Source organism: Microplitis mediator, chromosome 7 (genome assembly GCF_029852145.1).
Source record: "Microplitis mediator isolate UGA2020A chromosome 7, iyMicMedi2.1, whole genome shotgun sequence".
NCBI lineage: Eukaryota > Metazoa > Arthropoda > Insecta > Hymenoptera > Braconidae > Microplitis > Microplitis mediator.
In genome coordinates this window covers 24,017,991-24,039,667 of record NC_079975.1, presented here as the reverse complement: position 1 = coordinate 24,039,667, position 21,677 = coordinate 24,017,991, and the positions used below count along the sequence as shown (strand labels likewise).

Sequence of the window (21,677 nt, the reverse complement as noted above, 5' to 3'; positions counted from 1 at the left end):
TTTGATAAAAATTACTTTGTAATTTCGAGTAATCCTGGGCCGTTCCAAAAAATTGGTATTTTTTGTTTTAAATTTAATATTTTTTGTTTAAATATTAACGTTGCTAGACTATATTTTACTCTACTACTGAGTAAATTTTTAAAAGTATTATATTTAATCGATTATTGTGAATATCTCATCTTAATCTATCAATTTTTACTCCATGCGATTAATTTTTACTCCCTAATATACCATCCTTTTAAACCCATTAACTGTTTGATGAAAAACTGCTTATAACTCGAATAAATTTTCTTATCTATGGGAGTAATTTTTACTCTAAACTGCAGGGTAATATTTCAGTAGTCTTCGTTAATCTTCGGTTAATATCGGCTTCAATTAAATGTCTTTTATTTTGCTCGCGACAACTTATACATGTTACGCACACAAACGTAGGCTTGGAAAAAAAGACGATCTCTGTAACTCTCTATAACTTAATATTTATTTTAAAATTAAAAAAAATTTTGTATCTTTTCTTTTTTAACACAATAAGATTATTTTTTTTTTTTATTCTTTTTCAAAATATTTATTTTAAGTCATATTCTAAGGCAATTAAATGGTTATTAGATTTTTTTATGGAAATTTCAGCCTATTAATTGTAATTTTTATTGTAATTCAATATAAATTTTATAAATCGAATCATCAACTTTTTATCATAACCTACGAGTAAAAATCAAATTAGAGAGAATTTATTTCGACAGCCGCTAGGGGTAATTTTTACTCGCAATTGTGAGTAAAAATTAATCTGATTGATTTTTACTCACTGAAAGAGTAAAATTTCGTAATTCAAAAGTAAAAAGTCGTAATGGCCCAAGATTACTCGATTTAGAGTAATTTTTAGAATAAATAACATGACAATATTCATACGAAAATTTTTTCCGTGTACTAAGAGTTTAATTATTATTAATAAATAGAAAGACTAATAATATATTATTTACTGTTTGCAATGTTTTAATGAACTGATCTCGAACATCCAAAGTTATTTTTCTGGCAGTTTCTCTGGCGTCTTTGCTAAAATAGTCTCTTACATACATCGCTCCTGTGCTGATTGGTAACGTATTGGAGACAGTTTCAACACACTCTTTCCATCGAGGTCTTCTTTCCGTTTCATGATATAAATCTTTATTATATTCAAGTTGTCTTTCACGAATACCATCATTTAAGTACTTTACAGATGAAGCAACAGTATGCCATATTAGATAATTAGCTTGTACTCTCTTTGGAGTTGACTTCATCAGATCTTCAAAGTATGAAAAGAAGTACGGACTCCTAACCATCACTACATCGATATCATCGAATTTGTAATAAGGTGCGAGAAATCTATTGAAATATTCCTTCCAAGGGATACTAGGATGTTTATTTAATAATTCAGCTACTGTGATTGGGTTGTACATAGAAGTTGCGTTATCTTCCCGAAAAATTTCCGACAGACTCATCTAAAATTTTTGATATAACTTTTTATCATTAATTAATTAAATATAATTTATCATAAAGTTTTACTTTGGCAAGATTCATTTCAAATTCGAGAGCATCCCTAAGTTCATATTGAGCGCGTTTACGTTCAGCACCAAGAATTACTGCAGTATCAATCATGTAACGGTAATATTCTTTAGCAATAGTCTCGCGGAATCCTGATAATAAGGGAAGACGTCTGTCATCATGTATAGGATCATCTAGCTGCAATAAGATTTTTTTAAAAAAATTTTTTATTAGCCAAAATTATAGTTACTATCAAGATATCGACTTATTTTTCCATAAAATATATTTTTCTTTATACCTCGGCCAAAAGTACGTACGTTCGGCCTCGGGTTCACGGCAGAAAATCTAACATTCGTGCCGTGCTGGGATTACTCGCGCGCCATCTATAACGGCAGGCCGAAAGAAAGCAGTAGCGGGACGAAAAAGTTTTTCGTGCACGCTGCTACCCGGTTATACGTATACTACCGTCACTTTGACAAAATTTGCTGACACTCCCGCTCGTATTCATAACCTCAAAACTTGTTTACAATTGATTCGAAATTATATATGTCTATATTTTTGAAAAAGTAATATTTACTAAAGATTAATAAAGATTCAAAAATTATTTTTTATAAATTAGAAATTATTTATGATACTAAAGTTAGCCGACGTCTAGTAATTCTTTTTTTTTTTTTTTTGAAAGATAAATTATAGAAATAAAAAATTATTTAAAAGTCGCGCCTACAGTTTTTTTAATTTTCGTCAAGTGCACATTTTTAGTTTTTTTTTTTTTTTGTAATCGGTTAAAAAAAAAATCCGAAAATAGTTCATTCTGGAGACTGTTAACTTCAGGATCAAAATTATTGCTTTTGAAAATATGTAATGATGATTTTTTTAATCGATGTACTTGATGCCTGCCCCCCCCCCCCAACGGCAGCACTCGCTCCGCTCGTGCCGAAAATGTCGGGGCAGGCATCAATACCTGCTAAAACGTAATTATGTAATTTATACACCTTTGATTTGTCAACGTACTTTCGTCCGGGCATAAAGAAAAAAAATTTGGAAAATCCAAAAGTGCGCGACTCATAATGCTCATTTATTATGAAATAATAAAATAATCATAAAAAAATGGCGGGAAGCACGAATAAATTTAAAATATATAAAATTTTCTTTCCTTAAATATTTTTTTTTTTTTTTTTTAAATTATATTAGTATTTTTTATATAATTATGAAAGAACCTACTCAAAATATCTCGATTAATAACAAAAGCAAAAAAAATATATGTAAATAAAAAAAAATTGAACTGAAACAATTCAGGCTTACCAATTAGCAAAAAAAAAAAAAACAGCTACACTAGGATGGTAATTCGCAAGCGCCCCTGGTGGGATAAATGTACTTATAATGTATAGGCATAGATATATCGGCATCCATGTTAATTTTACATCGATATATATAGATATAGTTATACAGCCTTTTTATTCTTTTATCAATTGTTATTAAACGACACTAAATTACCTAGCCAGTAGCAATAGGGGATCTACAAATCTTTCAAAGAATTAAAAAAAAAAAAATTTGATTCAATTACTGCATTTTTTCGTAAGTTATTGTGTCTACGGGTTTCATACTTGACGGACAGGAAATTTTTTTAGACTATTTTGATGTTTTTTGCACGACTCATGATGCGAAGCATCTGAGATGTGCTTTACGATCGATTTTTCCTTTTTTATTGAACTAAATAAATTTTTGAAAAGTATGGAACTAATCTCCATTAAATTATCTTCAAAATAGTATGCAACATATCTCGATTCCGTAAACTAACAAGGGTATAATAATTGAAATAGTTGCCGAAGTGAGGCGAATTAAATTTTTCGATCATAAAGCACATCTCAGATGCTTCGCATCATGAGTCGTCGAATAGCTAATTTTCGAAAAAAAATCAGAATCAAAAGATGCAGTGAAACGGCAAGACCTAAATTATTTCTATCTTTCGGGGATTTTTGATTGATTCTGATGAATCAAGGGACTGCTCAGCTAAAGTACTTTCACGATCGTGTTCCTCGGGAAATTTCCGATGGGAAACTCGTGTCAAATAGCTAATTTTCGAAAAAAAATCAGAATCAAAAGATGGAGTGAAACGGCAAGACCTGAATTATTTCTATCTTCCGGGGCATTTTTATTGATTCTAACGAATCTAGGGACTGTTCAGCTAAAGTACTTTCAGGATCGTGTTCCTCGGGAAATTTTCGATGGGAAACTAGTGTCAAATAGCTAACTTTCGAAAAACATCAGAATCCAAAGACGAAGTGAAATGGCAAGACCTGAATTATTTTTATCTTCCGGGGCATTTTTATTGATTCTAACGAATCTAGGGACTGCTAAGCTAAACTACTTTCCTGATCGTGTTCCTCGGGAAATTTCCGATGGGAAACTAGTGTCAAATAGCCAATTTTCGAAAAAAATCAGAATCAAAAGACGAAGTGAATCGGCAAGACCTGAATTATTTCGATCTTCCGGGGCTTTTTGATTGATTCTGACGAATCTAACGACTGCTCAGCTAAAGTACTTTCACGATCGTGTTCCTCGGGAAATTTCCGATAGGAAACTCGTGTCAAATAGCTAATTTTCGAAAAAAATCAGAATCAAAAGACGAAGTGAAATGGCAAGACCTGAATTATTTTTATCTTCCGGGGCATTTTTATTGATTCTAACGAATCTAGGGACTGTTCAGCTGAACTACTTTCACGATCGTGTTCCTCGGGAAATTTCCGATGGGAAACTCGTGTCAAATAGCTAATTTTCGAAAAAAATCAGAATCAAAAGATGCAGTAAAACGGCAAGACCTAAATTATTTCTATCTTCCGGGGCATTTTGATTGATTCTAACGAATCTAGGGACTGCTCAGCTAAACTACTTTCCTGATCGTGTTCCTCGGGAAATTTCCGATGGGAAACTAGTGTCAAATAGCTAATTTTCGAAAAAAATCAGAATCAAAAGACGAAGTGAAATGGCAAGACCTGAATTATTTTTATCTTCCGGGGCATTTTTATTGATTCTAACGAATCTAGGGACTGTTCAGCTAAACTGCTTTCACGATCGTGTTCCTCGGGAAATTTCCGATGGGAAACTAGTGTCAAATAGCTAATTTTCGAAAAAAATCAGAATCAAAAGATGCAGTGAAACGGCAAGACCTAAATTATTTCTATCTTTCGGGGCTTTTTGATTGATTCTGATGAATCAAGGGACTGCTCAGCTAAAGTACTTTCACGATCGTGTTTCTCGGGAAATTTCCGATGGGAAACTCGTGTCAAATAGCTAATTTTCGAAAAAAATCAGAATCAAAAGACGAAGTGAAATGGCAAGACCTGAATTATTTTTATCTTCCGGGGCATTTTTATTGATTCTGACGAATCTAGCGACTGCTCAGCTAAAGTACTTTCACGATCGTGTTCCTCGGGAAATTTTCGATGGGAAACTAGTGTCAAATAGCTAATTTTCGAAAAACATCAGAATCAAAAGACGAAGTGAAACGGCAAGACCTAAATTATTTCTATCTTCCGGGGCTTTTTGATTGATTCTAACGAATCTAGGGACTGTTCAGCTAAAGTACTTTCAGGATCGTGTTCCTCGGGAAATTTTCGATGGGAAACTAGTGTCAAATAGCTAATTTTCGAAAAACATCAGAATCAAAAGACGAAGTGAAATGGCAAGACCTGAATTATTTCTATCTTCCGGGGCATTTTGATTGATTCTAACGAATCTAGGGACTGCTCAGCTAAACTACTTTCCTGATCGTGTTCCTCGGGAAATTTCCGATGGGAAACTAGTGTCAAATAGCCAATTTTCGAAAAAAATCAGAATCAAAAGACGAAGTGAATCGGCAAGACCTGAATTATTTCGATCTTCCGGGGCTTTTTGATTGATTCTGACGAATCTAACGACTGCTCAGCTAAAGTACTTTCACGATCGTGTTCCTCGGGAAATTTCCGATAGGAAACTCGTGTCAAATAGCTAATTTTCGAAAAAAATTAGAATCAAAAGACGAAGTGAAATGGCAAGACCTGAATTATTTTTATCTTCCGGGGCATTTTTATTGATTCTAACGAATCTAGGGACTGTTCAGCTGAACTACTTTCACGATCGTGTTCCTCGGGAAATTTCCGATGGGAAACTCGTGTCAAATAGCTAATTTTCGAAAAAAATCAGAATCAAAAGATGCAGTAAAACGGCAAGACCTAAATTATTTCTATCTTCCGGGGCATTTTGATTGATTCTAACGAATCTAGGGACTGCTCAGCTAAACTACTTTCCTGATCGTGTTCCTCGGGAAATTTCCGATGGGAAACTAGTGTCAAATAGCTAATTTTCGAAAAAAATCAGAATCAAAAGACGAAGTGAAATGGCAAGACCTGAATTATTTTTATCTTCCGGGGCATTTTTATTGATTCTAACGAATCTAGGGACTGTTCAGCTAAACTGCTTTCACGATCGTGTTCCTCGGGAAATTTCCGATGGGAAACTAGTGTCAAATAGCTAATTTTCGAAAAAAATCAGAATCAAAAGATGCAGTGAAACGGCAAGACCTAAATTATTTCTATCTTTCGGGGCTTTTTGATTGATTCTGATGAATCAAGGGACTGCTCAGCTAAAGTACTTTCACGATCGTGTTTCTCGGGAAATTTCCGATGGGAAACTCGTGTCAAATAGCTAATTTTCGAAAAAAATCAGAATCAAAAGACGAAGTGAAATGGCAAGACCTGAATTATTTTTATCTTCCGGGGCATTTTTATTGATTCTGACGAATCTAGCGACTGCTCAGCTAAAGTACTTTCACGATCGTGTTCCTCGGGAAATTTTCGATGGGAAACTAGTGTCAAATAGCTAATTTTCGAAAAACATCAGAATCAAAAGACGAAGTGAAACGGCAAGACCTAAATTATTTCTATCTTCCGGGGCTTTTTGATTGATTCTAACGAATCTAGGGACTGTTCAGCTAAAGTACTTTCAGGATCGTGTTCCTCGGGAAATTTTCGATGGGAAACTAGTGTCAAATAGCTAATTTTCGAAAAACATCAGAATCAAAAGACGAAGTGAAATGGCAAGACCTGAATTATTTCTATCTTCCGGGGCATTTTGATTGATTCTAACGAATCTAGGGACTGTTCAGCTAAAGTACTTTCAGGATCGTGTTCCTCGGGAAATTTTCGATGGGAAACTAGTGTCAAATAGCTAATTTTCGAAGAACATCAGAATCAAAAGATGCAGTGAAACGGCAAGACCTAAATTATTTCTATCTTTCGGGGCTTTTTGATTGATTCTGATGAATCAAGGGACTGCTCAGCTAAAGTACTTTCACGATCGTGTTCCTCGGGAAATTTCCGATGGCAACTAGTGTCAAATAGCTAATTTTCGAAAAAAATCAGAATCAAAAGATGCAGTGAAACGGCAAGACCTGAATTATTTCTATCTTTCGGGGCTTTTTGATTGATTCTGATGAATCAAGGGACTGCTCAGCTAAAGTACTTTCACGATCGTGTTCCTCGGGAAATTTCCGATGGGAAACTGGTGTCAAATAGCTAATTTTCGACAAAAATCAGAATCAAAAGATGCAGTGAAACGGCAAGACCTAAATTATTTCTATCTTTCGGGGCTTTTTGATTGATTCTGATGAATCTAGGGACTTCTCAGCTAAACTACTTTCACCATCGTGTTTCTCGGGAAATTTCCGATGGGAAACTCGTGTCAAATAGCTAATTTTCGAAAAAAATCAGAATCAAAAGACGAAGTGAAACGGCAAGACCTGAATTATTTCGATCTTCCGGGGCTTTTTGATTGATTCTGACGAATCTAACGACTGCTCAGCTAAAGTACTTTCACGATCGTGTTCCTCGGGAAATTTCCGATGGGAAACTAGTGTCAAATAGCTAATTTTCGAAAAAAATCAGAATCAAAAGATGCAGTGAAACGGCAAGACCTGAATTATTTCTATCTTCCGGGGCATTTTTATTGATTCTAACGAATCTAGGGACTGTTCAGCTAAAGTACTTTCAGGATCGTGTTCCTCGGGAAATTTTCGATGGGAAACTAGTGTCAAATAGCTAACTTTCGAAAAACATCAGAATCCAAAGACGAAGTGAAATGGCAAGACCTGAATTATTTTTATCTTCCGGGGCATTTTTATTGATTCTAACGAATCTAGGGACTGCTAAGCTAAACTACTTTCCTGATCGTGTTCCTCGGGAAATTTCCGATGGGAAACTAGTGTCAAATAGCCAATTTTCGAAAAAAATCAGAATCAAAAGACGAAGTGAATCGGCAAGACCTGAATTATTTCGATCTTCCGGGGCTTTTTGATTGATTCTGACGAATCTAACGACTGCTCAGCTAAAGTACTTTCACGATCGTGTTTCTCGGGAAATTTCCGATAGGAAACTCGTGTCAAATAGCTAATTTTCGAAAAAAATCAGAATCAAAAGACGAAGTGAAATGGCAAGACCTGAATTATTTTTATCTTCCGGGGCATTTTTATTGATTCTAACGAATCTAGGGACTCTTCAGCTGAACTACTTTCACGATCGTGTTCCTCGGGAAATTTCCGATGGGAAACTCGTGTCAAATAGCTAATTTTCGAAAAAAATCAGAATCAAAAGATGCAGTAAAACGGCAAGACCTAAATTATTTCTATCTTCCGGGGCATTTTGATTGATTCTAACGAATCTAGGGACTGCTCAGCTAAACTACTTTCCTGATCGTGTTCCTCGGGAAATTTCCGATGGGAAACTAGTGTCAAATAGCTAATTTTCGAAAAAAATCAGAATCAAAAGACGAAGTGAAATGGCAAGACCTGAATTATTTTTATCTTCCGGGGCATTTTTATTGATTCTAACGAATCTAGGGACTGTTCAGCTAAACTGCTTTCACGATCGTGTTCCTCGGGAAATTTCCGATGGGAAACTAGTGTCAAATAGCTAATTTTCGAAAAAAATCAGAATCAAAAGACGAAGTGAAATGGCAAGACCTGAATTATTTTTATCTTCCGGGGCATTTTTATTGATTCTGACGAATCTAGCGACTGCTCAGCTAAAGTACTTTCACGATCGTGTTCCTCGGGAAATTTTCGATGGGAAACTAGTGTCAAATAGCTAATTTTCGAAAAACATCAGAATCAAAAGACGAAGTGAAACGGCAAGACCTAAATTATTTCTATCTTCCGGGGCTTTTTGATTGATTCTAACGAATCTAGGGACTGTTCAGCTAAAGTACTTTCAGGATCGTGTTCCTCGGGAAATTTTCGATGGGAAACTAGTGTCAAATAGCTAATTTTCGAAAAACATCAGAATCAAAAGACGAAGTGAAATGGCAAGACCTGAATTATTTCTATCTTCCGGGGCATTTTGATTGATTCTAACGAATCTAGGGACTGTTCAGCTAAAGTACTTTCAGGATCGTGTTCCTCGGGAAATTTTCGATGGGAAACTAGTGTCAAATAGCTAATTTTCGAAAAACATCAGAATCAAAAGATGCAGTGAAACGGCAAGACCTAAATTATTTCTATCTTTCGGGGCTTTTTGATTGATTCTGATGAATCAAGGGACTGCTCAGCTAAAGTACTTTCACGATCGTGTTTCTCGGGAAATTTCCGATGGGAAACTCGTGTCAAATAGCTAATTTTCGAAAAAAATCAGAATCAAAAGACGAAGTGAAATGGCAAGACCTGAATTATTTTTATCTTCCGGGGCATTTTTATTGATTCTGACGAATCTAGCGACTGCTCAGCTAAAGTACTTTCACGATCGTGTTCCTCGGGAAATTTTCGATGGGAAACTAGTGTCAAATAGCTAATTTTCGAAAAACATCAGAATCAAAAGACGAAGTGAAACGGCAAGACCTAAATTATTTCTATCTTCCGGGGCTTTTTGATTGATTCTAACGAATCTAGGGACTGTTCAGCTAAAGTACTTTCAGGATCGTGTTCCTCGGGAAATTTTCGATGGGAAACTAGTGTCAAATAGCTAATTTTCGAAAAACATCAGAATCAAAAGACGAAGTGAAATGGCAAGACCTGAATTATTTCTATCTTCCGGGGCATTTTGATTGATTCTAACGAATCTAGGGACTGTTCAGCTAAAGTACTTTCAGGATCGTGTTCCTCGGGAAATTTTCGATGGGAAACTAGTGTCAAATAGCTAATTTTCGAAAAACATCAGAATCAAAAGATGCAGTGAAACGGCAAGACCTAAATTATCTCTATCTTTTGGGGCTTTTTGATTGATTCTGATGAATCAAGGGACTGCTCAGCTAAAGTACTTTCACGATCGTGTTTCTCGGGAAATTTCCGATGGGAAACTCGTGTCAAATAGCTAATTTTCGAAAAAAATCAGAATCAAAAGACGAAGTGAAATGGCAAGACCTGAATTATTTTTATCTTCCGGGGCATTTTTATTGATTCTGACGAATCTAGCGACTGCTCAGCTAAAGTACTTTCACGATCGTGTTCCTCGGGAAATTTTCGATGGGAAACTAGTGTCAAATAGCTAATTTTCGAAAAACATCAGAATCAAAAGACGAAGTGAAACGGCAAGACCTAAATTATTTCTATCTTCCGGGGCTTTTTGATTGATTCTAACGAATCTAGGGACTGTTCAGCTAAAGTACTTTCAGGATCGTGTTCCTCGGGAAATTTTCGATGGGAAACTAGTGTCAAATAGCTAATTTTCGAAAAACATCAGAATCAAAAGACGAAGTGAAATGGCAAGACCTGAATTATTTCTATCTTCCGGGGCATTTTGATTGATTCTAACGAATCTAGGGACTGTTCAGCTAAACTACTTTCACGATCGTGTTCCTCGGGAAATTTCCGATGGGAAACTCGTGTCAAATAGCTAATTTTCGAAAAAAATCATAATCAAAAGATGGAGTGAAACGGCAAGACCTGAATTATTTCTATCTTTCGGGGCTTTTTGATTGATGCCGATGAATCTAGGGACTGCTCAGCTAAACTACTTCCACGATCGTGTTCCTCGGGAAATTTCCGATGGGAAACTGGTGTCAAATAGCTAATTTTCGACAAAAATCAGAATCAAAAGATGCAGTGAAACGGCAAGACCTAAATTATTTCTATCTTTCGGGGCTTTTTGATTGATTCTGATGAATCTAGGGACTTCTCAGCTAAACTACTTTCACCATCGTGTTTCTCGGGAAATTTCCGATGGGAAACTCGTGTCAAATAGCTAATTTTCGAAAAAAATCAGAATCAAAAGACGAAGTGAAACGGCAAGACCTGAATTATTTCGATCTTCCGGGGCTTTTTGATTGATTCTGACGAATCTAACGACTGCTCAGCTAAAGTACTTTCACGATCGTGTTCCTCGGGAAATTTCCGATGGGAAACTAGTGTCAAATAGCTAATTTTCGAAAAAAATCAGAATCAAAAGATGCAGTGAAACGGCAAGACCTGAATTATTTCTATCTTCCGGGGCATTTTTATTGATTCTAACGAATCTAGGGACTGTTCAGCTAAAGTACTTTCAGGATCGTGTTCCTCGGGAAATTTTCGATGGGAAACTAGTGTCAAATAGCTAACTTTCGAAAAACATCAGAATCCAAAGACGAAGTGAAATGGCAAGACCTGAATTATTTTTATCTTCCGGGGCATTTTTATTGATTCTAACGAATCTAGGGACTGCTAAGCTAAACTACTTTCCTGATCGTGTTCCTCGGGAAATTTCCGATGGGAAACTAGTGTCAAATAGCCAATTTTCGAAAAAAATCAGAATCAAAAGACGAAGTGAATCGGCAAGACCTGAATTATTTCGATCTTCCGGGGCTTTTTGATTGATTCTGACGAATCTAACGACTGCTCAGCTAAAGTACTTTCACGATCGTGTTCCTCGGGAAATTTCCGATGGGAAACTAGTGTCAAATAGCTAATTTTCGAAAAAAATCAGAATCAAAAGATGCAGTGAAACGGCAAGACCTGAATTATTTCTATCTTCCGGGGCATTTTTATTGATTCTAACGAATCTAGGGACTGTTCAGCTAAAGTACTTTCAGGATCGTGTTCCTCGGGAAATTTTCGATGGGAAACTAGTGTCAAATAGCTAACTTTCGAAAAACATCAGAATCCAAAGACGAAGTGAAATGGCAAGACCTGAATTATTTTTATCTTCCGGGGCATTTTTATTGATTCTAACGAATCTAGGGACTGCTAAGCTAAACGACTTTCCTGATCGTGTTCCTCGGGAAATTTCCGATGGGAAACTAGTGTCAAATAGCCAATTTTCGAAAAAAATCAGAATCAAAAGACGAAGTGAATCGGCAAGACCTGAATTATTTCGATCTTCCGGGGCTTTTTGATTGATTCTGACGAATCTAACGACTGCTCAGCTAAAGTACTTTCACGATCGTGTTTCTCGGGAAATTTCCGATAGGAAACTCGTGTCAAATAGCTAATTTTCGAAAAAAATCAGAATCAAAAGACGAAGTGAAATGGCAAGACCTGAATTATTTTTATCTTCCGGGGCATTTTTATTGATTCTAACGAATCTAGGGACTCTTCAGCTGAACTACTTTCACGATCGTGTTCCTCGGGAAATTTCCGATGGGAAACTCGTGTCAAATAGCTAATTTTCGAAAAAAATCAGAATCAAAAGATGCAGTAAAACGGCAAGACCTAAATTATTTCTATCTTCCGGGGCATTTTGATTGATTCTAACGAATCTAGGGACTGCTCAGCTAAACTACTTTCCTGATCGTGTTCCTCGGGAAATTTCCGATGGGAAACTAGTGTCAAATAGCTAATTTTCGAAAAAAATCAGAATCAAAAGACGAAGTGAAATGGCAAGACCTGAATTATTTTTATCTTCCGGGGCATTTTTATTGATTCTAACGAATCTAGGGACTGTTCAGCTAAACTGCTTTCACGATCGTGTTCCTCGGGAAATTTCCGATGGGAAACTAGTGTCAAATAGCTAATTTTCGAAAAAAATCAGAATCAAAAGATGCAGTGAAACGGCAAGACCTAAATTATTTCTATCTTTCGGGGCTTTTTGATTGATTCTGATGAATCAAGGGACTGCTCAGCTAAAGTACTTTCACGATCGTGTTTCTCGGGAAATTTCCGATGGGAAACTCGTGTCAAATAGCTAATTTTCGAAAAAAATCAGAATCAAAAGACGAAGTGAAATGGCAAGACCTGAATTATTTTTATCTTCCGGGGCATTTTTATTGATTCTGACAAATCTAGCGACTGCTCAGCTAAAGTACTTTCACGATCGTGTTCCTCGGGAAATTTCCGATGGGAAACTAGTGTCAAATAGCTAATTTTCGAAAAACATCAGAATCAAAAGACGAAGTGAAACGGCAAGACCTAAATTATTTCTATCTTCCGGGGCTTTTTGATTGATTCTAACGAATCTAGGGACTGTTCAGCTAAAGTACTTTCAGGATCGTGTTCCTCGGGAAATTTTCGATGGGAAACTAGTGTCAAATAGCTAATTTTCGAAAAACATCAGAATCAAAAGACGAAGTGAAATGGCAAGACCTGAATTATTTCTATCTTCCGGGGCATTTTGATTGATTCTAACGAATCTAGGGACTGTTCAGCTAAAGTACTTTCAGGATCGTGTTCCTCGGGAAATTTTCGATGGGAAACTAGTGTCAAATAGCTAATTTTCGAAGAACATCAGAATCAAAAGATGCAGTGAAACGGCAAGACCTAAATTATTTCTATCTTTCGGGGCTTTTTGATTGATTCTGATGAATCAAGGGACTGCTCAGCTAAAGTACTTTCACGATCGTGTTTCTCGGGAAATTTCCGATGGTAAACTCGCGTCAAATAGCTAATTTTCGAAAAAAATCAGAATCAAAAGACGAAGTGAAATGGCAAGACCTGAATTATTTTTATCTTCCGGGGCATTTTTATTGATTCTGACGAATCTAGCGACTGCTCAGCTAAAGTACTTTCACGATCGTGTTCCTCGGGAAATTTTCGATGGGAAACTAGTGTCAAATAGCTAATTTTCGAAAAACATCAGAATCAAAAGACGAAGTGAAACGGCAAGACCTAAATTATTTCTATCTTCCGGGGCTTTTTGATTGATTCTAACGAATCTAGGGACTGTTCAGCTAAAGTACTTTCAGGATCGTGTTCCTCGGGAAATTTTCGATGGGAAACTAGTGTCAAATAGCTAATTTTCGAAAAACATCAGAATCAAAAGACGAAGTGAAATGGCAAGACCTGAATTATTTCTATCTTCCGGGGCATTTTGATTGATTCTAACGAATCTAGGGACTGTTCAGCTAAAGTACTTTCAGGATCGTGTTCCTCGGGAAATTTTCGATGGGAAACTAGTGTCAAATAGCTAATTTTCGAAAAACATCAGAATCAAAAGATGCAGTGAAACGGCAAGACCTAAATTATTTCTATCTTTCGGGGCTTTTTGATTGATTCTGATGAATCAAGGGACTGCTCAGCTAAAGTACTTTCACGATCGTGTTTCTCGGGAAATTTCCGATGGGAAACTCGTGTCAAATAGCTAATTTTCGAAAAAAATCAGAATCAAAAGACGAAGTGAAATGGCAAGACCTGAATTATTTTTATCTTCCGGGGCATTTTTATTGATTCTGACGAATCTAGCGACTGCTCAGCTAAAGTACTTTCACGATCGTGTTCCTCGGGAAATTTTCGATGGGAAACTAGTGTCAAATAGCTAATTTTCGAAAAACATCAGAATCAAAAGACGAAGTGAAACGGCAAGACCTAAATTATTTCTATCTTCCGGGGCTTTTTGATTGATTCTAACGAATCTAGGGACTGTTCAGCTAAAGTACTTTCAGGATCGTGTTCCTCGGGAAATTTTCGATGGGAAACTAGTGTCAAATAGCTAATTTTCGAAAAACATCAGAATCAAAAGACGAAGTGAAATGGCAAGACCTGAATTATTTCTATCTTCCGGGGCATTTTGATTGATTCTAACGAATCTAGGGACTGTTCAGCTAAAGTACTTTCAGGATCGTGTTCCTCGGGAAATTTTCGATGGGAAACTAGTGTCAAATAGCTAATTTTCGAAAAACATCAGAATCAAAAGACGAAGTGAAATGGCAAGACCTGAATTATTTCTATCTTCCGGGGCATTTTGATTGATTCTAACGAATCTAGGGACTGCTCAGCTAAACTACTTTCCTGATCGTGTTCCTCGGGAAATTTCCGATGGGAAACTAGTGTCAAATAGCTAATTTTCGAAAAAAATCAGAATCAAAAGACGAAGTGAAATGGCAAGACCTGAATTATTTTTATCTTCCGGGGCATTTTTATTGATTCTAACGAATCTAGGGACTGTTCAGCTAAACTGCTTTCACGATCGTGTTCCTCGGGAAATTTCCGATGGGAAACTAGTGTCAAATAGCTAATTTTCGAAAAAAATCAGAATCAAAAGATGCAGTGAAACGGCAAGACCTAAATTATTTCTATCTTTCGGGGCTTTTTGATTGATTCTGATGAATCAAGGGACTGCTCAGCTAAAGTACTTTCACGATCGTGTTTCTCGGGAAATTTCCGATGGGAAACTCGTGTCAAATAGCTAATTTTCGAAAAAAATCAGAATCAAAAGACGAAGTGAAATGGCAAGACCTGAATTATTTTTATCTTCCGGGGCATTTTTATTGATTCTGACGAATCTAGCGACTGCTCAGCTAAAGTACTTTCACGATCGTGTTCCTCGGGAAATTTCCGATGGGAAACTAGTGTCAAATAGCTAATTTTCGAAAAACATCAGAATCAAAAGACGAAGTGAAACGGCAAGACCTAAATTATTTCTATCTTCCGGGGCTTTTTGATTGATTCTAACGAATCTAGGGACTGTTCAGCTAAAGTACTTTCAGGATCGTGTTCCTCGGGAAATTTTCGATGGGAAACTAGTGTCAAATAGCTAATTTTCGAAAAACATCAGAATCAAAAGACGAAGTGAAATGGCAAGACCTGAATTATTTCTATCTTCCGGGGCATTTTGATTGATTCTAACGAATCTAGGGACTGTTCAGCTAAAGTACTTTCAGGATCGTGTTCCTCGGGAAATTTTCGATGGGAAACTAGTGTCAAATAGCTAATTTTCGAAGAACATCAGAATCAAAAGATGCAGTGAAACGGCAAGACCTAAATTATTTCTATCTTTCGGGGCTTTTTGATTGATTCTGATGAATCAAGGGACTGCTCAGCTAAAGTACTTTCACGATCGTGTTTCTCGGGAAATTTCCGATGGGAAACTCGCGTCAAATAGCTAATTTTCGAAAAAAATCAGAATCAAAAGACGAAGTGAAATGGCAAGACCTGAATTATTTTTATCTTCCGGGGCATTTTTATTGATTCTGACGAATCTAGCGACTGCTCAGCTAAAGTACTTTCACGATCGTGTTCCTCGGGAAATTTTCGATGGGAAACTAGTGTCAAATAGCTAATTTTCGAAAAACATCAGAATCAAAAGACGAAGTGAAACGGCAAGACCTAAATTATTTCTATCTTCCGGGGCTTTTTGATTGATTCTAACGAATCTAGGGACTGTTCAGCTAAAGTACTTTCAGGATCGTGTTCCTCGGGAAATTTTCGATGGGAAACTAGTGTCAAATAGCTAATTTTCGAAAAACATCAGAATCAAAAGACGAAGTGAAATGGCAAGACCTGAATTATTTCTATCTTCCGGGGCATTTTGATTGATTCTAACGAATCTAGGGACTGTTCAGCTAAAGTACTTTCAGGATCGTGTTCCTCGGGAAATTTTCGATGGGAAACTAGTGTCAAATAGCTAATTTTCGAAAAACATCAGAATCAAAAGATGCAGTGAAACGGCAAGACCTAAATTATTTCTATCTTTCGGGGCTTTTTGATTGATTCTGATGAATCAAGGGACTGCTCAGCTAAAGTACTTTCACGATCGTGTTTCTCGGGAAATTTCCGATGGGAAACTCGTGTCAAATAGCTAATTTTCGAAAAAAATCAGAATCAAAAGACGAAGTGAAATGGCAAGACCTGAATTATTTTTATCTTCCGGGGCATTTTTATTGATTCTGACGAATCTAGCGACTGCTCAGCTAAAGTACTTTCACGATCGTGTTCCTCGGGAAATTTTCGATGGGAAACTAGTGTCAAATAGCTAATTTTCGAAAAACATCAGAATCAAAAGACGAAGTGAAACGGCAAGACCTAAATTATTTCTATCTTCCGGGGCTTTTTGATTGATTCTAACGAATCTAGGGACTGTTCAGCTAAAGTACTTTCAGGATCGTGTTCCTCGGGAAATTTTCGATGGGAAACTAGTGTCAAATAGCTAATTTTCGAAAAACATCAGAATCAAAAGACGAAGTGAAATGGCAAGACCTGAATTATTTCTATCTTCCGGGGCATTTTGATTGATTCTAACGAATCTAGGGACTGTTCAGCTAAAGTACTTTCAGGATCGTGTTCCTCGGGAAATTTTCGATGGGAAACTAGTGTCAAATAGCTAATTTTCGAAAAACATCAGAATCAAAAGATGCAGTGAAACGGCAAGACCTAAATTATCTCTATCTTTTGGGGCTTTTTGATTGATTCTGATGAATCAAGGGACTGCTCAGCTAAAGTACTTTCACGATCGTGTTTCTCGGGAAATTTCCGATGGGAAACTCGTGTCAAATAGCTAATTTTCGAAAAAAATCAGAATCAAAAGACGAAGTGAAATGGCAAGACCTGAATTATTTTTATCTTCCGGGGCATTTTTATTGATTCTGACGAATCTAGCGACTGCTCAGCTAAAGTACTTTCACGATCGTGTTCCTCGGGAAATTTTCGATGGGAAACTAGTGTCAAATAGCTAATTTTCGAAAAACATCAGAATCAAAAGACGAAGTGAAACGGCAAGACCTAAATTATTTCTATCTTCCGGGGCTTTTTGATTGATTCTAACGAATCTAGGGACTGTTCAGCTAAAGTACTTTCAGGATCGTGTTCCTCGGGAAATTTTCGATGGGAAACTAGTGTCAAATAGCTAATTTTCGAAAAACATCAGAATCAAAAGACGAAGTGAAATGGCAAGACCTGAATTATTTCTATCTTCCGGGGCATTTTGATTGATTCTAACGAATCTAGGGACTGTTCAGCTAAACTACTTTCACGATCGTGTTCCTCGGGAAATTTCCGATGGGAAACTCGTGTCAAATAGCTAATTTTCGAAAAAAATCATAATCAAAAGATGGAGTGAAACGGCAAGACCTGAATTATTTCTATCTTTCGGGGCTTTTTGATTGATCCCGATGAATCTAGGGACTGCTCAGCTAAACTACTTTCACGATCGTGTTCCTCGGGAAATTTCCGATGGGAAACTAGTGTCAAATAGCTAATTTTCGAAAAAAATCAGAATCAAAAGATGCAGTAAAACGGCAAGACCTGAATTATTTCTATCTTTCGGGGCTTTTTGATTGATGCCGATGAATCTAGGGACTGCTCAGCTAAACTACTTCCACGATCGTGTTCCTCGGGAAATTTCCGATGGGAAACTAGTGTCAAAAATTTGGAAAATCCAAAAGTGCGCGACTCATAATGCTCATTTATTATGAAATAATAAAATAATCATAAAAAAATGGCGGGAAGCACGAATAAATTTAAAATATATAAAATTTTCTTTCCTTAAATATTTTTTTTTTTTTAAATTATATTAGTATTTTTTATATAATCATGAAAGAACCTACTCAAAATATCTCGATTAATACCAAAAGCAAAAAAAATATATGTAAATAAAAATAAATTGAACTGAAACAATTCAGGCTTACCAATTAGCAAAAAAAAAAAAAAACAGCTACACTAGGATGGTAATTCGCAAGCGCCCCTGGTGGGATAAATGTACGTATAATGTATAGGTATAGATATATCGGCATCCATGTTAATTTTTCATCGATATATATAGATATCGTTATACAGCCTTTTTATTCTTTTATTAATTGTTATTAAACGACACTGAATTACCTAGCCAGTAGCAATAGGGGATCTACAAATCTTTCAAAGAATTAAAAAAAAAAAAAATTTGATTCAATTACTGCATTTTTTCGTAAGTTATTGTGTCTACGGGTTTCATACTTGACGGACAGGAAATTTTTTTAGACTATTTTGATGTTTTTTCCTTTTTTATTGAACTAAATAAATTTTTGAAAAGTATGGAACTAATCTCCATTAAATTATCTTCAAAATAGTATGCAACATATCTCAATTCCGTTAACTAACAAGGGTATAATAATTGAAATAGTTGCCGAAGTGAGGCGAATTAAATTTTTCGATCATAAAGCACATCTCAGATGCTTCGCATCATGAGTCGTGCAATAGTATACACTACACGGACAGAAAGTTGGAGAGCCCTGAACTGCGCGTCTGAATCTCCAACTTTCTGCCCTTGTAGTGTAATATACTATTTAAAATTTTCAGTACTCAATATAGACGTTTCACGACTATTTACGTCTTCAAAGTTGAATTTACGTTTCCAACGTCTGGTAACTTCAATCTACGATTTAAATTTCGACTCGGGAAGTGATGTTTCTTAAAAAATATAGGTGAATATTTTTGAAACTTACATATATAACACGCTTTGAACTGTTTTTGGGATCTACATTAATGGAAAAGTCTATTAGATTATTAAAATCATAACCGAGCTCACGGAGTTTGAAGATAATTGTCGTCCAATCAGATTCATGATCGTTCCACGTATCTCCTTCTAGTACCGGCCATCCTCCGAGTTTTTTTATTATACTCAACAAAGGAGTAAGTCCTTGTTCTTCAATAACAGCTAGAAGTAACAATCAAATTTCAATAAATTCAATGCAAAATAATCATTATAAAAAAAAAAATAAATAAATAAAATAAAAACACTGACGTTCATCCATACAGCTCTTGTAGAGAGTTTTTACAAGCCTGAATGCATAAGGCATATCCGTTGAATTTAGGTTTTCTATACTTCTTCTTAATTGGTTTAAAATTACATTTTCTCCGGTACTGAATGAATCATATCTCATATGTGGCTCATATATCTTATTTGAGTGATCAGGAATGAAAGTTGATTTCATAAATCCACCACAGGCAAATTTATAGAAGTTATCACAAGGGTCAACAGATGTATTCATATTTTTTAGGATCTCTGAGGCTAAAATAAATTTTATTTTTTATTGCCGATAATTTTGTTTCATTACAACTTGATAATTGAACATGTCTTACCGGCATGGTTACATGATGGTATATCGCAAACTTTATCTGAAACTAGAAGAAACAGAAGGTGAGGTTTGAAGTATCCAATTGGTCCAACGCAGTAAAAATTTTTTTGATAAAATTAACATAAATCGCACGTAAAAACAGCTTACACTAATTTAAGTTGTTTTAACGTATGCAGATGGGTGTAAAATACTTTCCTACATATTTTAAATGTAAAACTGACAATTTTTTAAATATTGTAAGCAGAATTTTATTTTCGTATAGAATAACATTTTTGTATGTCGAAAAATAAATTGATCAAAACTAGTCGTACGAGATTATAACTACAGAGCGTTAAACTTACACGTAAAAATGTTAAATACTCAAATTGAAATTTTCACACGTACGTTTTTTACCCATCCGCGAAATAATTCTCACTGCGTAAAACTTTTCTGTTTATGGTTATATTTTGGCTTTTATCTCAGTTGTGGCAATTTCAGGTGAAAAAGAAACCAAAACGAGTGATGCGTACATTTAAAATCATAAGTATCGCGAAAAACATATTTAAAAGTTCGGTAATCAATAAAATATCTTCTACACTGAGAGAAAAAATTGGTTTTCCGAACTATGAAAAACATTCCGATGAAAAAAGATTTTGTCTAATCATATATGATCGTGCATAATTGCCTATATCTGATCAGATCCAAAAATTGGCCAGGTCTGATCATACATAACTTGATCTGTTTATATATGAACAGATGTGTTCATATATGATCATGCATGAACGAGTATAGTCATTTTTAGAATCTCATTTAGAATATCTGTAATTTTTTTATTGGAGTTTTTTTTTGCTATCAGTGATCCTTTTTTTTTATTAAGTGCTATATAAAAATAGTGGAGATAGTAGAAGTTGACCGAAACTCAGTTTTAAAATTTGGTTACAGTAGAGCACTACCTCTCCGCTTCGCGTTCGAGGTGTGCAATAATAATAATAAAAATTATATTTTTACCTGCATCTGTGCCACTGCGTGAATTCGCCTTCACATTTACTATACTTATACCTACTGCCAAGCCAATAACTGCAATGACTGCAACAACCAGCAATTTTACTTGTATCCGTTCCTTAAATGTTCGACTCCTCCAGTATGTCCACCATGTCGACGGTGTCCTAAAACTTTATCAAAAACCGGGTTTTCATCAGATTTCGACGTTTGAAGGTGTTAGGATGCTATTCTGACATTTTCAGAGAGATGTGTGTGTGTGTGTGTGTGTTTGTGTGAATGTAAACCTCTCATATCTTTTGAATGGATAAACCGATCTAGATAATTTATTCATTCAAATTAAAAATTTTTGATATTTTGAAAACTGTTGAATCGAACAATTTCAAAATTTAATTAGCTCTAGAAATCAATAAAAGATATCGATCGCTGCCACGAACGTCTTATTCAGATAATCCGTTCGAGAGATATCGTCGACGATTATTAACAAATAATAAATATAATATGATTGTAATTACAAACTTACATATCGCTTTTTTGGTCTATATCATTGTGTAACTGCAATCCTGGGTTTTCCATTTTGTTGATTGTAGTCTTCACAATATAATTTATGTTCCCAACAAAGTTCACTCTTAGTAAATGCAATGATCCGTGTGCTTTGTGACCTGGATGTATGGAGCGTAGATTTCCCGTCTACCTGTTACATATTTAGATAAATCGAATGAAAAAGATACTATTTTTTAAGCAGGGTAGTTGATTTGAGTTTAAATTGATTTTCTCGAATAAATGAATAGGGGAGACCGGGGCAGAGAGGCCCCCCTGAAATTTTGATCGAAAAAAAATTTTTTTTTTTTCGTCTAATTACTATGAATCCGATATGTTTGCACATTTTTAGCCCTTTGCATGACACCTGGGGCAAAATGGACAAGGTGAAAATTTTGAAAAAGTGATTTTTCCATATTTTTCGGCTGATTCTCGATGTCTGAGGC

General features: G+C 35.6%; 1 protein-coding gene across 1 annotated transcript; it reads right to left on the bottom strand.

Moving 5' to 3' along the window:
- Window positions 1-725: 725 nt before the first annotated feature.
- LOC130671976 (neprilysin-2-like) lies at window positions 726-19,434 on the bottom strand. Its single transcript, XM_057476156.1, has 5 exons — window positions 19,380-19,434; window positions 19,081-19,292; window positions 1,537-1,713; window positions 975-1,472; window positions 726-740 (listed from the first exon to the last, which is right to left on the bottom strand). Exons 1-5 carry the CDS (start codon window positions 19,432-19,434, stop codon window positions 726-728), a joined length of 957 nt encoding a protein of 318 aa, XP_057332139.1.
- Between the last annotated feature and the right edge of the window lie 2,243 nt (window positions 19,435-21,677).